We start from the raw sequence: 19,436 nt of genomic DNA, 5'->3' as shown, positions 1-19,436 counted from the left end.
TGTTTTCTGATTTGTTATTTTGTTTTCGAATTTGTCATTGTGTTTTCTGACTTGTTATAATGTTTTCTGAATTGTTGTTGTGTTTTCTGAATTGTTATTTTGTTTTTTAGACTTGCATTTGCGTTTGTAATTTGTTATTTTGTTTTCAGAATTGTGATTTGTTTTGCACTTCTCGGTCACCCCAACGACTTGCCTGCAGTTCATATAACGTACATGCAAGTTTCATAACTTCTCAAATACACTTTAAACTAACGTTACGTTACAGTAAAAATTCTGAAATTAGTACCTCCTCCTCCACCTCGTCGGGCTCTCCATATGTGACTACTTTTCTTTCAAAAACCATAATTGTATGTCGTAAATTCACACTTAAACACAATAAAGGTGCAAAATCTGGCTGAAGCTGAACAAGGAACGTTATGAGAGGAAAATATGCTGAGACGCGAATTTATGATTTCTACTATGGTGAAGGATTGACTTATGAATATTAAATAGGAACGGTATTGAATTATTGCAATCAACGTCAGTATGAGCTTATTAATATCCATGAGTTAAGCCTTCGCAATAGTAAGTAGGGGCTCACAAAGAACCTTTCTGGAACGTTCTTACGTTATAATCGCTTTATAAAGACCCACATTATATTGTTGGTAACAATTTGTTGATTGATTAATTATTTAAAAAATCTTATTTTGTTATATTTACAAAAAAATCGTATTATGTACGCGCGAATATTATGAAAATGAGCTAATAATTGAAACCAGTGTGTGAATTCAAGAATGGGTTTACGCCACTTATTTGGACTGCTTGGCTAAATGATTTATTATATGATGTTTTGGTTTGGTTTTTAATAAAATAGCGTTATTATTATAGTGGATAAATATAAAACATGATAGTGGAACCAATGAGCACAAAAACAACGGAGGCTTTTTGATGATACACAAACATGGCAGCGTACGTATGCATGAGATTCCCTTTCATGGGAACTTCGAACTGTGTTCTACTCAGGGAACCATGGTTACATATGTAACCTGAGACGTTTTGTATAAACAAGGCTCGATTAGATTTATTCAGCGACGGTATCGAGTTAAAACTAAATGGGTAAGTAAAGAGGTTGCATTCCTTTTCAAAATAAAAACAAAGTGTCAGAAATAGATAGCATAAAATGATATCGTGTTCCTCTGTATTAGGCAGCAACAAGGCCCAAGTTTCCAGCCACTGAACCTGCTCTGCACAACTTTGACACAAGCTACAGTAAACAGTTATGGGACCTATTGCCCTCTATTAGAGTTGCCATGCTGTGTGAACAAAAGTATGGAGCGCTGATAAACAGTTTCTCTTCAGCACCCAATGTAATAACCGAATTAGAAGCTCAAGGATGTAAAGACTTCATCAGTATTTACTGCACCAGAAATGAAGTCCATCAATCTTCACAGGACTCCACGACTTCACACAGAGACTCGACAGAGCTGGAACCTGCTGCTCTTCGACCCAGTATAAGTCCCGATATAAAATGTCTTGTTTTCCCCAAAGGAGACATATCTAGATTTAAGCCAGCTAGGTGAGAATTACTAAAAATGGTCATTTCCTCTGCCGTGTCCTAAGTTGATTGTTTAATATATCTGTCCTATTAACTTAGACCTGACAGCAGTGGCATATTGGGATATTATCTTCTGGATGCTGCCTCAGTGCTGCCTGTTCTAGCATTGGACATCCAGCCAGGACACACAGTATTGGATCTATGTGCAGCTCCAGGAGGGAAGACACTTGCTCTCCTGCAGACACATTCAGTCAGTATGTGAACTGCCATATTGCCAACACTCAAAGCATTTTAATGGAAGGGATGCAGATGATATAAGCATGTTTTTTTTCTTTTTCAGATTATCTGTGGGCGAATGACCTGTCAGGTTCCCGCACAATGCGATTACGCAGGACACTTCAGAGCTACCTGCCTAAAGAGTTCCTGGATGAAAACAAAATCCACATCACTTCCACGGATGGTCGGCAGTTAGGCATGACAGAGAAGAAAAGCTTTGACAGAGTTAGTATTGGGCAAAATGTCTGGAAAAGAATGGCATGTTTTGTGAAGTAAAAGAGAATTCCATGTTATACTAACAAATACAAATGTTACAAAAAAAACATACAAATGTTAGGATGTGATTGAATCGCGATATGATTTGATAAAATGATTACATTTGCAAAAACAGTCAACAAAAATACAAAGTTTGAACAAGAGATACAGTTTACATCTTTCTTATTTCTGCTTTAACGTATATTTCATGCTGGTTCTAGTTTCTACCTTCTTATTGATCATTACTTATCAAGAAAATAAAGAGAGACAGTACTGCATAGCTGAATTTTAAAAATTGAATAAAATTACATGGATTAGGTAAAATATAGTTTTATAATATTTAATATAAAGATATATTCTTTAGGCATTAACTCAATTTAATGTGGTTTTACTAATGTACTGAGGTGGCATTGTTGTTAACTTACAACAATGTAAGGAAAAGATGATCATTTGGTGGATGATTAAAAATATTCATTAGTCACCCAGTAGGTAGTGTACAGGTGCATCTCAATAAATTAGAATGTCGTGGAAAAGTTCATTTATTTCAGTAATTCAACTCAAATCTTGATGCCTTGACCCCAGCCTCAGTCCATTCCTTGTGAAGTTCACTCAAATTCTTGAATCGATTTTGCTTGACAATCCTCATAAGGCTGCGGTTCTCTTGGTTGGTTGTGCATCTTTTTCTTCCACACTTTTTCCTTCCACTCAACTTTCTGTTAACATGCTTGGATACAGCACTCTGTGAACAGCCAGCTTCTTTGGCAATGAATGTTTGTGGCTTACCCTCCTTGTGAAGGGTGTCAATGATTGTCTTCTGGACAACTGTCAGATCAGCAGTCTTCCCCATGATTGTGTAGCCTAGTGAACCAAACTGAGAGACCATTTTGAAGGCTCAGGAAACCTTTGCAGGTGTTTTGAGTTGATTAGCTGATTGGCATGTCACCATATTCTAGTTTGTTGAGATAGTGAATTGGTGGGCTTTTGTTAAATGTGAGCCAAAATCATCACAATTAAAAGAACCAAAGACTTAAACTACTTCAGTCTGTGTGCATTGAATTTATTTAATACACGAGTTTCACAATTTGAGTTGAATTACTGAAATAAATTAACTTTTCCACGACATTCTAATTTATTGAGATGCACCTGTATTCATTCAAATGTAGTCAAAGAAAAATGTACATATGTGACGAAGATGTTTGTCTGACAGTTCTCCAACGCACAGTGTAAGTCAGCATCTGAATTTGCTCTTTCCATTTTGTTACCTCCTTTCTGATATAGTGCACTCAACTGCCTTACACTATATAGGGGCTAGTGAACAAGTGAGCTATTTCAGTCAGATGCAAGTATGTACACTACTGCTCAAAAGTTTGGAGTCTGGATGATTTTATTTTTTTTTTATTTAAGAAATTCATACTTTTGTTTAGCAAGGACACATTAAATTAAAAAAAAATGACAGTAAAGACGGAAGTAAACAATGTAACAAAATATTTCTATTTCAAATAGATGTTTTCAACATTGCTAAAAACAAGAAATGTTTCTTGAGCACCAAATAAACATATTAGAGTGATTTCTGAAGGATCATGTGACACCGAAGACTGGAGTAATAACTGCTGAAGATTCAGCTTTGTCATCACATGAATAATAGAAAAGTTATTTTAAATTGTAAAAATATTTCCCAATGTTATGTTTTTACTGTAATTTTGATCAAATAAATGCCCTTGTTGAGCTTAAGAGACTTCTTGCATAAACAGTGTAAAGTTTTGCTGGCCCCAAACTTTTAAATGGTTGGGTTATACTGCTGTACTTTACCAGCACCATGTATTTACATTGTGTTCTCTTGATTGTCACACTGGTATATCATGGGTGATGTCACTAACGTTTCAAAAATATCTAACATCTGATATTTGTATGGTTACAGCATGCATCTCTGCCAAGCATATGATAGCAGCACAAATCTGGACATTGTGCCATTACCTTCAGTTCATCTTCCATCTTTTTACAGGTGCTTGTAGATGTCCCCTGCACCACAGACAGACACTCTGCAATGGTGGAAGAGAACAATGTTTTTAAGAGGTCTAGGACCAAAGAGAGACAGAAACTTCCCCTCTTGCAAACACAGCTGCTTCTGTAAGTATTTTTTTAAATGGTGCAAAATGCACAGCAAGCAATATAATATTAATATATTAATATATATTATTCATTCACTGGGAATTTTTAAAATATTTTGTTGAATGTATTTTGTGTTATGTGCATGTGTCCGTGAAGACTGACTGCGAACTGACATCTAATCAATCTGATGTTTCATGTTCTGCCCAGGTCTGGGATCCAAGCCACGCGACGGGGTGGAAACGTAGTGTACTCTACTTGTTCCCTGTCCCAGCTGCAGAATGAGTGTGTGGTGCAACAGGCCATAAGTCTCGCTCAGCAGGAGCTGGGAATCACAGTGCAGGTTCAGGACCTCGGATGGTTTGCGCAACGCTTTTCTGACACTTTCCACTTTGCGCCACAATTAAGTGTCGGGGAGTTGGTTTTACCACACCTGTGTGCTAACTTTGGACCAATTTATATGTGTAAATTACAACGAATGAACTAGATGGACATTCAGAAATTAGCTCGACTGACATCACACGTTTGTGCTTCAGTAGTGCCCCCTAGTGACCAGACATGTAACTTTTTCAGCCAATAAGACAGACATAAATCTACCTTGAAACATTATATTGTTGTAAATGTAATGATGTCATTAGCATTATTTTGTAAATTGTTATTTGATTATCAGATTTATTAAAGTTAAATATGGCGCAAAAAGACCAAAACAGCCTATGTAGAACAGGGGTGCCCAAACACGGTCCTGGAGGGCTAGTGTCCTGCAGGATTTAGCTCCAACCCCAATTAGACACACCTAAACCAGCTAATCAAGCTCTTATTAGGCATACTAAAATCTTCCCACCAGGTGTGTTGAGGCAAGTTGGAGCTAAACTCTGCAGGACACCGGCCCTCCAGGACCGAGTTTGGGCACCCCTGGTGTAGAACATTGAAAAGCTAAAGCCAACATTCATGCTATGGTGACAACTTAAGTCAACTAAAAAGAATGATCCGATTCAGGAGTGGATGGAGCATGCAGCGATTTTGAAAATGTTTTCTGTGAATCCTGTTTATAGTTATGATGTTGTTCCCATGATTGGACAGTAGGGGGCGTCCACAGACCGTTATAGAACTGACCATTAGCTGTTAAAAGTAGAAGAAACAAATGAGATTGACTTTGTCTTTCCGCATGTTTCAAACAGCACTGTCTTCCTGTCATGGAGAGGGCTAAAACATGATGATATTAATTTTAAATGTTATATTTATTTATATTAATGGAGGATGCACATTTGCCTGAAGGATGCACAGAAATAAATGAAGCCCATGAACTTTTTAACTTTTTTTGTTGTTTGTTTGTTAGGTGCTGTATCTAATCCCCATTATTTTTAAGTTTTCATTATTTTTGAATAGTTTAAATTTTAAGTTTTCATGTAGTCTATCAATTAATATGAGGCCTAAAAGCTGAATGCATAATAATTATTGAATTTTCTTTTACAATAGTCTCAAGTGGCAGGACATATATATATAATATGAATGCTCTTATGAATGCTGTATCGGCTGTTGTGTCTGCAGTACTTCTACACCTAATGTGTCGTTTAGATTTGGCATCAGAGGAGTGTTTTGTTTTCTGCTAGCATATAAAAGGTTCAATTTTACCCCGGTTGTCCATGAGCCTTGCGTCTATTCCGGGCAATGTAGCATGAAAAGGTGTGCGCATTTTAGGAAGAGGGGCTGACGAGAGCCATCGACTCCCCGCTATCATTAAGCTGCTCGGAAACTGTTCCATCGGTGCCAGAGTCGAGATTGGCCGAGCAGTCGTTTACTTGCCGGCTTCTCGTTGAACATTAAGGACGCAAGAGGATACTAAAATGGGATGCTTTCCCCTCGTTTTCCCCTTCGCCTTTTATTCCACAGATGAGTGCAGATAATTTTCTGTGCGATTGTGAGTGATTACTGTATTACCGCGGTAATATAGGGTTATTTGGGAATGCAAAGAGAATTAATGACACATAAAAACTATTTTTGCATTGACTGCCTCTCTCGGCCGGGATATTTCTCCATGCCTGCATCTTGTGATTACCTAAACGTATTGTAAATATGTGTTTCCTATGGGCTTTTACATAAATTTACATTTTTTAACACTCAGGAGACAGAGGGACCATTAGGGACGAGTTATTTTCATCTATACATTTTATTCATTATTGACTTTGACACTGCTGAGGATGCTGGCTTCTGATCATTTGGCGAGCACCTTGCCAATGATGTAAATCGGATGTAGATCTTTGTAATGACTGAAACATGTCGGGAATATCGTCTGGACGCCGAGGCCTTATAATGACGGAATCTCAGATGTCCGTAGGTGGGTGAAAGTCATAACGGCTTCCGCTGGAAAAGGCAAACATGAGTGTTTTGTGGGGAAAAAACTACTTATGATTCAATCACACAGCCCAGTACTTTTGCTGGAACTTTTGCAAAGTTTATTTCAAAACTGCAGGGCCCCTCCAAAGGGTCAGGGGCTCACTCCTTTGATTCCTTTGTTTGTATGTTAGATTAGTGTACTGATTAATTACTACAATAGAACAGTTATAGGATAATTCACCTAAAAATTAGCTTTCTGTCATCATTTACTCACCCTTATTTTCAATTCCATATGAACTTCTTTCTTCTCCAATCCTATATGACTTTCTTTTTTCTGCAGAACACAAAATAGAATTTAATAAGATCAAGTTTTGGTTCTAGTTAACTTCAGTCCATGGGAACTGAAATTGAAAACAAATTTTTGTGTGGACTATCCTTTTAACCTATGTCATATTAAACATTACAGATATTATGTATATATGTTATGCCTCCAGTCCTCAAACCTTCAAATGTAAGATGCCTTGGATATCAGTAAATCTCTGTACTCCATGTTTGTTCTAATGTCCACAAGCTGTAACATCGTATTCACATAAAGGCAACGCCTGACCTTAGGCGCTTCAGTGATAAGATATCTGATTGTTGTAGGTGGTGTGAAGCTCTGGCCTGAGGCATATCCTACTGCTCAGATGTCTGTGGTATGAGCCGCATAACTGAAGAGCCCAGTATAAGGCCTCAGCACTTCCAGAGAGTCAACTTGGAGGCCAGATGTCGAAACCAACATGTCTGTGCGATGTAATTATTTATTTATGTTTAATTTTTACAATTACATTACAGATATTCAATATTTTAAAATGTAATCTAGGAATCAAATTATTGCTAATGATTTCATTGTGAGAATCTTAAAACAGACAATTGAAATATATATTTTTTTTTTTTTTTATATTTTTTTTTTGTAATTTTGCAACATAAAAACACAATTTTTTGGCATCAGAGGAGTGTTTTGTTTTCTGCTAGCATATAAACGGTTCAATTTTCCCCGGTTGTCCATGAACCTTGCGTCTATTCCGGGCAATGTAGCATGAAAAGGTGTGCGCATTTTAGGAAGAGGGGCTGACGAGAGCCATCGACTCCCCGCTATCATTAAGCTGCTCGGAAACTGTTCCATCGGTGCCAGAGTCGAGATTGGCCGAGCAGTCGTTTACTTGCCGGCTTCTCGTTGAACATTAAGGACGCAAGAGGATACTAAAATGGGATGCTTTCCCCTCGTTTTCCCCTTCGCCTTTTATTCCACAGATGAGTGCAGATAATTTTCTGTGCGATTGTGAGTGATTACTGTATTACCGCGGTAATATAGGGTTATTTGGGAATGCAAAGAGAATTAATGACACATAAAAACTATTTTTGCATTGACTGCCTCTCTCGGCCGGGATATTTCTCCATGCCTGCATCTTGTGATTACCTAAACGTATTGTAAATATGTGTTTCCTATGGGCTTTTACATAAATTTACATTTTTTAACACTCAGGAGACAGAGGGACCATTAGGGACGAGTTATTTTCATCTATACATTTTATTCATTATTGACTTTGACACTGCTGAGGATGCTGGCTTCTGATCATTTGGCGAGCACCTTGCCAATGATGTAAATCGGATGTAGATCTTTGTAATGACTGAAACATGTCGGGAATATCGTCTGGACGCCGAGGCCTTATAATGACGGAATCTCAGATGTCCGTAGGTGGGTGAAAGTCATAACGGCTTCCGCTGGAAAAGGCAAACATGAGTGTTTTGTGGGGAAAAAACTACTTATGATTCAATCACACAGCCCAGTACTTTTGCTGGAACTTTTGCAAAGTTTATTTCAAAACTGCAGGGCCCCTCCAAAGGGTCAGGGGCTCACTCCTTTGATTCCTTTGTTTGTATGTTAGATTAGTGTACTGATTAATTACTACAATAGAACAGTTATAGGATAATTCACCTAAAAATTAGCTTTCTGTCATCATTTACTCACCCTTATTTTCAATTCCATATGAACTTCTTTCTTCTCCAATCCTATATGACTTTCTTTTTTCTGCAGAACACAAAATAGAATTTAATAAGATCAAGTTTTGGTTCTAGTTAACTTCAGTCCATGGGAACTGAAATTGAAAACAAATTTTTGTGTGGACTATCCTTTTAACCTATGTCATATTAAACATTACAGATATTATGTATATATGTTATGCCTCCAGTCCTCAAACCTTCAAATGTAAGATGCCTTGGATATCAGTAAATCTCTGTACTCCATGTTTGTTCTAATGTCCACAAGCTGTAACATCGTATTCACATAAAGGCAACGCCTGACCTTAGGCGCTTCAGTGATAAGATATCTGATTGTTGTAGGTGGTGTGAAGCTCTGGCCTGAGGCATATCCTACTGCTCAGATGTCTGTGGTATGAGCCGCATAACTGAAGAGCCCAGTATAAGGCCTCAGCACTTCCAGAGAGTCAACTTGGAGGCCAGATGTCGAAACCAACATGTCTGTGCGATGTAATTATTTATTTATGTTTAATTTTTACAATTACATTACAGATATTCAATATTTTAAAATGTAATCTAGGAATCAAATTATTGCTAATGATTTCATTGTGAGAATCTTAAAACAGACAATTGAAATATATATTTTTTTTTTTTTTTATATTTTTTTTTTGTAATTTTGCAACATAAAAACACAATTTCATTTAAGACACACAAAGGTCCAGTGAAACTGGTATCTATAAATTACATAATGCCACAGATATTTGTTTGTATTATATGGATTTTTTTCAATAAAAACAGTAATATTGTATAACATTTTACAATATTACATTTTTTTTATTTGAATATATATTAAGATATAAGTTATTCTTGTAATGGCAAAGCTGAAATTTCAGTCTTTGTCACGTGATCCTTCAGAGATAATTCTAATTAATTTCTCTGTTGATTTCCTTTTTTTATTTCCTTTTTTTAGTCATCAAATAATCATCCAAATAATCATTTTCAACTATGATAATATTAAAGATTTAAAATTGAGCACCAGTACTAATTGATAATAATTGAGCACCAAATCAGCCTATTAGAATGATGTCTGAAGGATTGTGTGGCCATTACAGAAATAAATTACATTTTAAAATGTCCAAATAAAGTTACATTAAATTGTAATAACATATCACAATATTGCTATATTTACTCTTTTTAATCAAATACTGTAAAAGTAGCATAAGATAGGGTGAGAATAATACTTACAGTAATTACTTACAGTAATTCAAAAAAAAAATTTTTTAAATCACAAATATTCCAAACGTTTGACCGCAAGTGTACATATAGCTATGGTCCAGTCCACTATCTCTTCGGTGCATCCGTCATTACTGATGCGATGCAGCATTCAGATAATCACAGTTAAAACATTCTGCTGAAGCAGCATTCTATGAACTGTCCCATGATGCTTAGCATGAATTACTACACCATACATCTTCCCGCTTAATCTACCATTAAGATAATAAATCCTCGCAGGCAACAGCCATTTTGATACATGTTTTGCCCGTGATTGTCTGCTTTCACAGTAGTGAAAATGTCTTGCCTAACTCTCAAGTGTCCCGTGGAGACTTAATCCATATGACCGTGTCCTGCATTCAAAGAGTGCTGAGCTTCCCTCCGCATGCCCACAATGCCACTCTCCCCGTCTGAAAGGTGTGTGTAGTGTGGCTTTGATGTGTAATTACGTGTGACTGAAACAGCGCCTTGGTGACAGGCTCTAGAGTGCTGTGGTTGGCTTGGGTGAGCTCTCCCTAGAAAAGAGGGGTTTTCTTTGCCCTTAAGAGGATTAAGTGGGGTTGTGATAACAGAGGGATAAAAAGAAGAGAATTGAATCAGAAAAGAGAGCTGGGACCAAAGAGCGACCTCTCGCAGGCGAGTTCAAACACCTGTTGTCATCGTCCCATGATCAGCACTTTCTCAGTCACGCTGCTGCTTTTCTCTCTCTTAAATATTTTAATTTAAGATATTAAAGCACATTCATTTATGTTCAGGTCTAACGTGCATTAATAGTTGGCATCTTTTATTTTTTTGGCTAATTTCTGAGTGAGCCGTTTTGGTTTCCTGGAGTTCTTTGATGTGTATCTGAGAAATGTGCTGTTGGAGAGATTTACCTCAGCTGACAGCTTGGAGAGTATGTGGCAAAATTGCAGTGCCAGCGGGCTAAAAGAATGCTGGGAACAGGATTAGGATCATATTCTGGCAGTGCCTGTCACTTCTTCAACGGGCTGGGGTTCCTTATGGTGGCAGCTTTCATTCTCCATGCAGCTAAAACCAAAAAGGAGAGCATGAGGGATAGAAGTTTGGATTGAATGGTACACTGTGATTTTTGTGCTAGGCATGCTTGAGGTCCATTTTGTGCTTGTGTGTCTGTAACGAACTGTCTGACGGTGACACCTGATTAAACACTAAGGTGAATTTAGAAACCACTTAATAATTGAATTTGGATGCTGTGGAGCTTAGCAGTAACAGCTGTTTGTTTTGGTACAGTCTGATTTAAAACCCCCCTGTTGTGTTGGGGTCAGTTTGAACAGCAGTCAATTCCAAAATGCTTGAAAAGCTGATTAATTTGTGCCTATTTCTCATGTAGGGTAATGTGCATGCAAAGTGTCAACACATAGGTGTGTTTTGGAACGGCTGTATAAATTTTGCTAACTTTTGTGTTGGGGTCATATTGACCCCCAATTCATTTTCATGCAATTTGCTAAAAATCCCAAAAAAACAAAACAAAAAAAAACCTAGTCACACACTAAAATGTAATATAAATGAGAACTTCATGAAAATCCTAATCAAACAAGGAAAATTCACTTTTTCTTTATATTGTTGAATTTCACAGTCAAAAAAATAGATTAGATTAGATTTTTGGATCTCTATTACTGTCTCTATAACTAGACTGTTGCAGCACAGAAAAAAAAGTGTGAGAAACCCATTTACCTTTACAAGAGTTTGAGAAGCAGGCATATGAAGGCAGCTAAAATTTTGCATCTGTGCAGCTAATTTTGAGCATAAAAATATATGGGTCAACTTGACCCCCAACACAATAGAAATAACACGAGAAATAGGCAGGAATTATTAAATTACTCACAAATTTTTGAGTCTCTGACAAGCTACAATAGAGGTTTTCTGTTTTACATGAATCTTTAGTGTTTCAAAGTGTAGATTTTTTGAAAATTACATGGAAACCACGTGGGTCTATTTCGAACCTTGCAGGTCTCATTACATGAGTTAGTAAAGACGACTTGACGTTGTTGTCACATAATCTGTATCAAACCCCTGGAGGCTGTTTGTTTTTGCATGTTTCTGGTTAGGGAGGCCAGTCGCGAAACTAGATAATAGAGATGCTATTGACACTATTGACTTGCTTGAACATTTTATCTTCAAGTTAAGTGCTGTTTTGCATTGTTGTTGTTTTTTTCATAATGAAGCATTCTGCCCTCCCATGTGTGTTTTGATCTACTCAAAAGGTTGAATGTTAGAACGCATTACAATCAGCTGTATTTAAATATGGCACAAGGCATTCTAAAATGCAGTTAGCAGCCCCATCAAGGGCACTGAGAACACGGTGGCAGTGGCATCAAGCCTCTGGTCAAATGCACATAGAGGGGAGACCCTCTTTATGTGAGCAAAGGGCTTATGCATTTTGACAAACCACACTGTTTAAGATATAATAGCAGCATAATCACGGCCCCAGGCTGTCATTCTTCAGCATAATGGCCTGCTTATTCATCTGGTATGGCTTATATCCCCACAACGATTTTATTTCCCAAGATTACCGTGTTTTCTTGTTCTCCTAACTCTCATTTCCTTGTTTTTTCTGCTGTCCTACCTCCCTGATTTTATCACCTTGTTTCTCAGCTACTTCCTAAGCCCCTAATTCTAACTCGCTTTACTTTTAGTGAAAAAAAATCCAGAGAGAAAATAAATATACGGCATATATTTATAAAGATGTCCAAGCAATGTTTTATTGAAGTTTTATTTTACAAGTTTTTAAATCTACAATTGACATAGGGTAAGATGTGTATACTTCTGGAACACTCTCCACCAATATAGGCTACAAATTCACCACTTTGTGTGATGTCGTGAGTGACTATATTGATGTTCACAGTGACAATGAAAGAGTTACAAAGACGACCAGACTGTATAGGTTAAATAATCTGGGGGAGACGTAGGCGGGCTGTGAGGCCCACCCGGTACAATCTTACAAAGGGACAGCTACCAGAATAATCACAGGGTTAAATTCTTCTCAATCTAAAACATAGAACTTTTACATTTGCCTTACCAGTAAACATTTATAGATAGACTTTGTATTGTACATATTAAAATATTTTACAAACACAATGAGAGCTCAGCACTGAGAGGGAAAGAATGAGCAGAGAGGGGGGAAAAGCTGCCGTACATGGAAGTGCTTTGCTTTCTACATGAGAACTTCTCCTGTACTGGACTGTCCAGCATTTGACCACTATTCAGGATTGTTTCCAGTTGCAACATTTATATGCACTTAAGCACTAGTTTTCTTCAGAGTATTTTCCCTCTGAGTGTTAATATGGCAATCTCCAATGATATGCATGGTCTATAATTGCATTTCTTCCACTGCCTGAGGCTACATGTAATTAAAAGCTTTGCATATGTAGTCAGTGAAATCATTTCCTCATTACCCAACCATTCTCAATTTACCGTGGTTTAATCCTGACCATTAAACAGGTTAGGTTTAATTAATCTATTTAGTTGTGCAAGATTTACATTTACTAGCTGTGTAATGTGTAATTTGAGAACCACGATAATTGAATTAAAAGAAAGTTATTTTCAGATTCTGGTGTATAGTGCATGCAACTGGCTGAGATCATCTCCAAAAAGTGCTTATATCAAACATCTATGCCCATCCAAAACATATAAATAGCTCTAAATCTAATCCAGGGCCTGTCCGTCTTTTATGCAAAGCTGACAAATGTAATATCATAATGAATTAAATGAGAGCTTCATCATTTTATTGTCTATTTAAGCTTTAAAACAACTAGCCCTCTAAAAGAGTCTGAGATTTTTACTAGTCTCAACCTCAGTCCCTCAGTGAGTATTGGCCCTAATTTTAGAAGTCCAGGTGGCATGTTAGTAGTGGTAGAGAGATGTTCCCTTGCTCAGGTAGGTTTCAGTCTCCTGCTCAGTTGGGCAGCGTGTCCAGGCCCAGTGATGCTGCGTGCTGCTTCGCCCGCAAGCGTAGGTTCTCAATGCTGGTGGTCTTGCTGTTGTGGCTAGGAAGGCCTCCAGAGGCCTGCAGCAGAGGGCTGTTCCAAACCTGTTGTGCATGGTGAGATAGGGACTGATAGTAGGACTGACAGGGGAGGGAGCCCAGGGGTGCTGGCATGTTGACATTCATGCCCAGGTATGGTATAGACGATGGGGTCGCCATGTCGAAAGACGGATAATGAACCAGGTTGTTGGTAGCTGCCATGTGCTGGCGAAACTGCTCCTGCAGACGGAAGAGGCTGAGCGGTGACGAGGAGTATGAGTGACTCTGAGAGATCCCGCCGGCCACCCCGCTAGAGGAAGATGAGATAGCCGGGGAGCCAAGAGGAGAATCTAAGGACAAAAACATAGTTGTCAAGATTTAGATCAAAATGCTTGTTAGTTATTTGCCACCCTCAAAATGTCATTCTGCTATTTGATGCATCCTTTCACACTGTAAAAAACAAAGGCGCCAAAGGGGTTTTATTTACAGCAAATCCATAAGAAATATTTTGGTTCCCCAGATAACCTTTCAGTGAACAGTTCTTAAAATAACCATTTTGTTCTTAGTATGAAGAACAATTTATTCATCTAAAGAACGTTTTTTCACTATAAAGAACATTTTGTGAAATGGAAAGGTTGCAGTGAAATTGGAAGAGCAATAAATAGCAAATACGTACCTGGTTTGGGGCTGAGACGTTTGCAAAGTGGGGAAAGGTTTCCAGGTGCTGGTTCTTTCTCAACCTTCAGATCTTCTCTGTGCTGCTTTATCTCCTCTTCCTTGTCAGTTGTGTTGTCCTCTGTGGCCGACTCGCTTCCTGACTGCTCTGCCGATGTCACATTAAGCTCAACGCTAAGTTCTGATCCCAGTGCGTGAGGAGCCGCTTCTGCTTCCATGGAGGGGGAAGAGGAGGAGGATGAAGGTGGCTGGTTCTCAATATTTATGCTGGAAGGGGCATCGTCCTTATCGTTTGTTGCTAGGGGCCCATCTGTCGAGACATCTTTCTGCTTCTGCAGTTGCTCTTTTTGGAGGCTTCGCTGCTTCTTACGAAACTTTGCACGGCGGTTCTTGAACCATACCTGGTGGCCAAAAGACAAGGTGTAGATAGGCTACATGATAAATAAAGGTATTTGTAGACATTAGCAATATGATGAAATTGGTGATTTCTTACCTGTACGCGTGCCTCGGGTAGGTTGGTGCACATGGCCAGGCGCTCCCGCATCACGACATCAGGATAGTGCGTTTTCTGAAAGGTCTTCTCCAACGCCTCCAGTTGCTGGGCTGTGAAAGCGGTGCGACTGCGGCGTTGTTTGCGATGTTGAGAGCCGTAGCGAGCCTCAAGTATGATATCTTGAAATGTACAGCCGTTGGAAGACAAAAGACACGGCATATTTAATTCAGTGTACTATCACAATTATTTAGTGTGTTAAGGGGAGGGAGAGAGAGAACGCACTTACCAGCCAGTCTCTCCGCGAGGGTGAGCGCATGAACGGACGGCCGATAGTCAGGCGCGTGCTGCGCCTGTTGCGCCGCCTGTTGATGCAGGTTGTACATGGCGCTCAGTGAGTTCATGGCGTGGAGAGAGTATCCGTTCACTCCGTAGTGTTGCATGATTCAAAACTATCTGCAAAAATAAGAATGAGCTATAATGAGTTTTAACACTGAGCTTTTTCTATTTGTTAAAACATAGTTTTACATTCAGAAAAGTTATATTGAGAGTTAGTCAAAGTTAAAAGTCAGACTAGATGCATTCGAACTAAAGTGGCGTCCGTGTGAGGAGACAACTATAGCAGCATCTTCAATGGAGGCTATACAATAAATGGACAAAATGTCATTATGATATATTTCGGACACGTGGGCCTTTTAGCCTTTTATATTTAATAGCCTAAATAAATCTATTATTGACAATATGTTTATTTGAGACTTTGGTGCTAGGTGTCACGACTGCGGCTATAAAATTAAAGACAAAATTCCTTAAAATGCCTTAAATGCAGTGAATAATTCGCATACTGAGGTGATCAGGCCTTAAAGATAGGCCTACTGAACACTTTACTTCACTATAGTCTATGTTTATTTGTCCCATCGTCTACCTTAGTAAATGGTCCCGCGTTAATTTATTAAATTTACTAAAAACAAATATTTTTATTAATATCTTGCTTTCTTATGTGATATTTTTAATGTAGCTACGCGTAGTTATATATAATCAATTAATATAGGTTGTCAGTTTATAGCTAGAGTGTCAAGTAGCGCTTTTAAAAATCCGCTTATAGGAGCGGAACTGTATTCATTAATATCCAATTATTGTTTTGTCCAATCCATTAGTCATACACAAGGAATTAATTGGTGCAATTATCACTTGTTTACCTAATGAGCTCAGACTTATGCTTACTACATTAGATTTATAATTTCAGAGCCAAATTACCGTAGCAAATCCTTTAAAACAGTTGTCAATGAATCATTGATTGATTTTAGTGAGCTCTAGGCCTATGCTACTTAAGCAATGAACGAATGTTTTGATACAGACTTATCAGTTCTGTAATCGAAATTTAATTTCTCTCATAATTTCATATGCTAGGACTTGGAAAGACGATATTTTAATCGTAATATTTACAATTTACTGATGATTGCACGGGATGCTATTAATTTAAAAATTTGGCCATGGGGTTTAGTGGCCTGCTTCTCCAGTCATTTTTCAAAGTCGATTTAAGATTTTCATAGATAAAATGAAAGGCTCCAGGACACGATTAGATATGTATTAGTATAGAGGTGGCTGACAGGCACGAATATCTCCAAGGCCAATGCACTGCGCATTATTAAGAGAGAAAGTATGCTCCCGCACATGGCGGGTGTCCAGGGACTTGTAACAGCCTCGAGTTTTAAACTAAATTGTATTTCCAACCAGCACTTAAATTGCTCGTTATTTACTTCGATTCAATTCGTTTGTAGCCTACATGAAATTAATGAACTACATGAAAAAAAAACATAAACATGCATACTAATTCATCAAAATCAAATTACGTTAAAATATCTAACACAGTTTGAAGTTATGGGCTATTTTTGAGCAGTGCTGTAGCAATAATAATAGGCTAATAATAATCATAATAATTAGATATATAGCCTAGGTTATCATTCTTTTTAGACGAATTATTATATAATAATTCTGACACTAATTGGCAAACATCATGTAACTTAATTCGCATTGTGACATATGTTTGTCTATATTTGTTTCATGATAATTCAGTGCCATTTTAATAAGACAAATTCAAATTCAAAATAATTTCCATAGCTTAGTAGTATTAGCTAGCCTACCAGTGTTGTTTAATTGTTAATTTTTTAGTAATAATTAAATTACTATTAAATTGTGATCTATTTTGTTGTTGCTGTTTGTGTTGTTATTATTTCTGCATTTATATAATCTTGTTGCTTCAAGTATTAATGATATAAAGTGCCGTTATAAAGTGATTTTTTTTAAGTGCCGTTTTTCTTTTCGATAATTGCCTTTCTTGGTCATCCTATGCAGTTTTGTAACCGGCGATTGCCGTTATGTCTATTCAGAACTTAGGGATGGAAATTTGTTTGGAGGGCTTGTTTAAAGGTTTTCGTGTGTGTGTGCTATCCTTATCTGTTATAGGCCACCGAAACGCTTACCCTCCGCAGCGTGGAAGCTTCTGAATGACACTCGGAGTGCCCATTCCCAGGCTATTAAGTCAGTGCAGCGTCTGATGAATGTGATCAGAGGGCAAGAGGGAATATTTTAATTCGCTTGGACAGAAGGTGCTTTGCTAAACATTTACTTTTCTCCCCCAAGTATTTGAATTGAATGGGGTCCGTTTCTCTCCCTCCCTCCCTTTTCTCGTGCCCCCTTATCCCATCGCCCCGGGGCCACGTTTTGGCTGAGATGTATGGCTTCTCTGCGGGTAAAATATGCATGTTGATCCCCATTTGGGTCCCCGTCTAATGGAAGTGCAAATAGGTTTCGACTGTGGAGACCTCCATTTATCATCACCGCTGACACGGACGGGCGTATACAGTGAGTTTACATGTGTGTGCGTGGCTTCAAGAAATGCTCGCGCGTGTTTTCCAAGCAATATGTGTCTAAAGAGATGTGTTATAGGCCTACATCGACTTACGTTTTCTACTTTTAATTCATTGGCTTTCCATCTATGTATATGGATGTTATAACTTACATTTGACAAAAAAATTTAAAAAAAAAAGAATACACACATTTTAAAATAGTAATAAAAACGAAAAAAAAAAAAAAAAAGCTGACCAGCGATCAATCTAATAGTGATTTAGTACAACCAGATAACAATAGGCCTAACAATAATAATGTATGATTTACCATTCATGTTTGTGAAATATTTGTTTAAGCGAACTTTGCTAAACGTCAAAATTTCGCCACAGGCCAACTAATATTTCGCAAAAAGGGCAGCTTATTTTAATACTGTGTCTCGCTGCTATTGTAGTCTGTTCATCCGCCTGTTACTGCCGCGGGCAGTGTGACACTCCATGCTTCGATTATTAAAACCTCATTATGCAAATTGGCATGTACAGTGCAACTTTTTGATCCGACTAAATTAGGAAAAATGTTAGCGTTAAAACCCCATTTGACCTGGGGGCACTATTTATCGTGTCTCGCATGACATATATTTATATTGTCACTCATATTTTTGTATCCCTCGCTGTCCAAGGCCCCCCACATTTATGTTAGCCTAAGCGCAGAGAGGTTTATCTTACTCCATTTCTAAGTTGGCCTATCTCTAGTTTAAATGTATTTTATATCAGAATTTAATAATTCTGAAGAGAGGACAATAATAGTTTTAACCCACTTTTAAGGCTGATTCTAAGTTTTAAAGAAGGCACCCTGGCGCACGATCAAAATAAACTCTTGAGTTAGCCTATGTCATAAGTTTAAGTTATTTTTAAAATAATTGAGTCGTGCCCTCTGGAATACAATTATGTATCTCAGGGAGAGAAAAAAAACACTTAAAATTTAAAAAGTCTGGGCTATATGAAGAGTAGCCTAAAGAAAAACTGCCAGCATCATTTATTTAATATAATTTAAGTTAGGCTATATTTTAGATAGGCTACTGCTGAACTGACACGTTTAAATCTTACTGTTATTGGTTTATTATTTTTTACGTAAATAATTGCATAAGTCGTTTCTTACCTCAATCTTGTCCTTTATCCAGTGTCTTACACTGTCACTTGATATTTTGTTGCTTGTAGCCCGGAGTATTTCCCAGATGTCCTTATCGCGTTTCTCAAAGTCTAAGAGCCCATTCAAATGTATCCGCTAAGTATCAAGCGACTCCAAATCGTTCCCTGCGCGCTCTTCTCAGCACATTGCGTCCATCTATTGACACGCGCTTTGAGGAGGGATTTTAAAGAGCTCCGCGTAACATCAAGGAGGCTTGCTACTGGTCCTTGAAGCTGTCAATCAAAGCTCGACGATATACTTTTCTGGCTACATTTGGACTCAGAGCCAATTGACCCTTTACTTGAAGTCTTAAATCACGCACTTGAGAGCACTAATGTGCACTCAGAAACGCTTTTGCTTATGAACAATATAGCCATATGTTATGTGAGAATAAACAAAAAATACTGGCATCGGTATAAAAGTTTAGAGCAGGAACAGAAGAGAAACGGCTTTATATA

General features: G+C 37.8%; 3 protein-coding genes across 5 annotated transcripts in view; 1 reads left to right on the top strand and 2 right to left on the bottom strand.

The window, feature by feature from the left end:
- LOC107700512 (cytochrome b-c1 complex subunit 6, mitochondrial-like) overlaps positions 1 to 343 on the bottom strand; it is a 3,100-nt gene extending 2,757 nt beyond the window's left edge. The window contains exon 1 of the mRNA XM_016502191.1: positions 287 to 343. Coding sequence (XP_016357677.1) covers positions 287 to 343 — 57 coding nt within the window. The remainder of the gene's footprint in view (positions 1 to 286) is intronic.
- nsun4 (NOP2/Sun RNA methyltransferase 4) overlaps positions 1 to 4,802 on the top strand; it is a 5,760-nt gene extending 958 nt beyond the window's left edge. Inside the window, exons 1-6 of one of the 3 annotated variants that reach the window (XM_016502189.1) lie at positions 1,043 to 1,095; positions 1,185 to 1,555; positions 1,634 to 1,788; positions 1,875 to 2,035; positions 4,068 to 4,192; positions 4,382 to 4,802. In XM_016502189.1, coding sequence (XP_016357675.1) covers positions 1,290 to 1,555; positions 1,634 to 1,788; positions 1,875 to 2,035; positions 4,068 to 4,192; positions 4,382 to 4,658 — 984 coding nt within the window. In that variant the 5' untranslated portion in view covers positions 1,043 to 1,095; positions 1,185 to 1,289 and the 3' untranslated portion in view covers positions 4,659 to 4,802. Of the gene's footprint in view, positions 1 to 1,042; positions 1,096 to 1,184; positions 1,556 to 1,633; positions 1,789 to 1,874; positions 2,036 to 4,067; positions 4,193 to 4,381 lie in introns of those variants that run through there. The other 2 variants (XM_016502188.1, XM_016502190.1) reach the window with 2 other exon arrangements.
- Positions 4,803 to 12,653: 7,851 nt separating this feature from the next.
- On the bottom strand, positions 12,654 to 19,111 carry LOC107700538 (diencephalon/mesencephalon homeobox protein 1-A-like). The gene is made up of 5 exons (XM_016502233.1): positions 18,949 to 19,111; positions 15,236 to 15,402; positions 14,950 to 15,128; positions 14,458 to 14,857; positions 12,654 to 14,131 (listed from the first exon to the last, which is right to left on the bottom strand). Exons 2-5 carry the CDS (start codon positions 15,387 to 15,389, stop codon positions 13,713 to 13,715), a joined length of 1,152 nt encoding a protein of 383 aa, XP_016357719.1. The 5' UTR covers positions 15,390 to 15,402; positions 18,949 to 19,111; the 3' UTR covers positions 12,654 to 13,712.
- Positions 19,112 to 19,436: the final 325 nt, after the last annotated feature.

This window comes from Sinocyclocheilus anshuiensis, unplaced genomic scaffold, assembly GCF_001515605.1.
Source record: "Sinocyclocheilus anshuiensis isolate Anshui unplaced genomic scaffold, SAMN03320099.WGS_v1.1 scaffold718, whole genome shotgun sequence".
In the NCBI taxonomy this organism is placed as follows: domain Eukaryota; kingdom Metazoa; phylum Chordata; class Actinopteri; order Cypriniformes; family Cyprinidae; genus Sinocyclocheilus; species Sinocyclocheilus anshuiensis.
The sequence above is the reverse complement of the archived record's forward strand: the minus strand, read 5'-3'. Positions and strand labels throughout refer to the sequence as shown.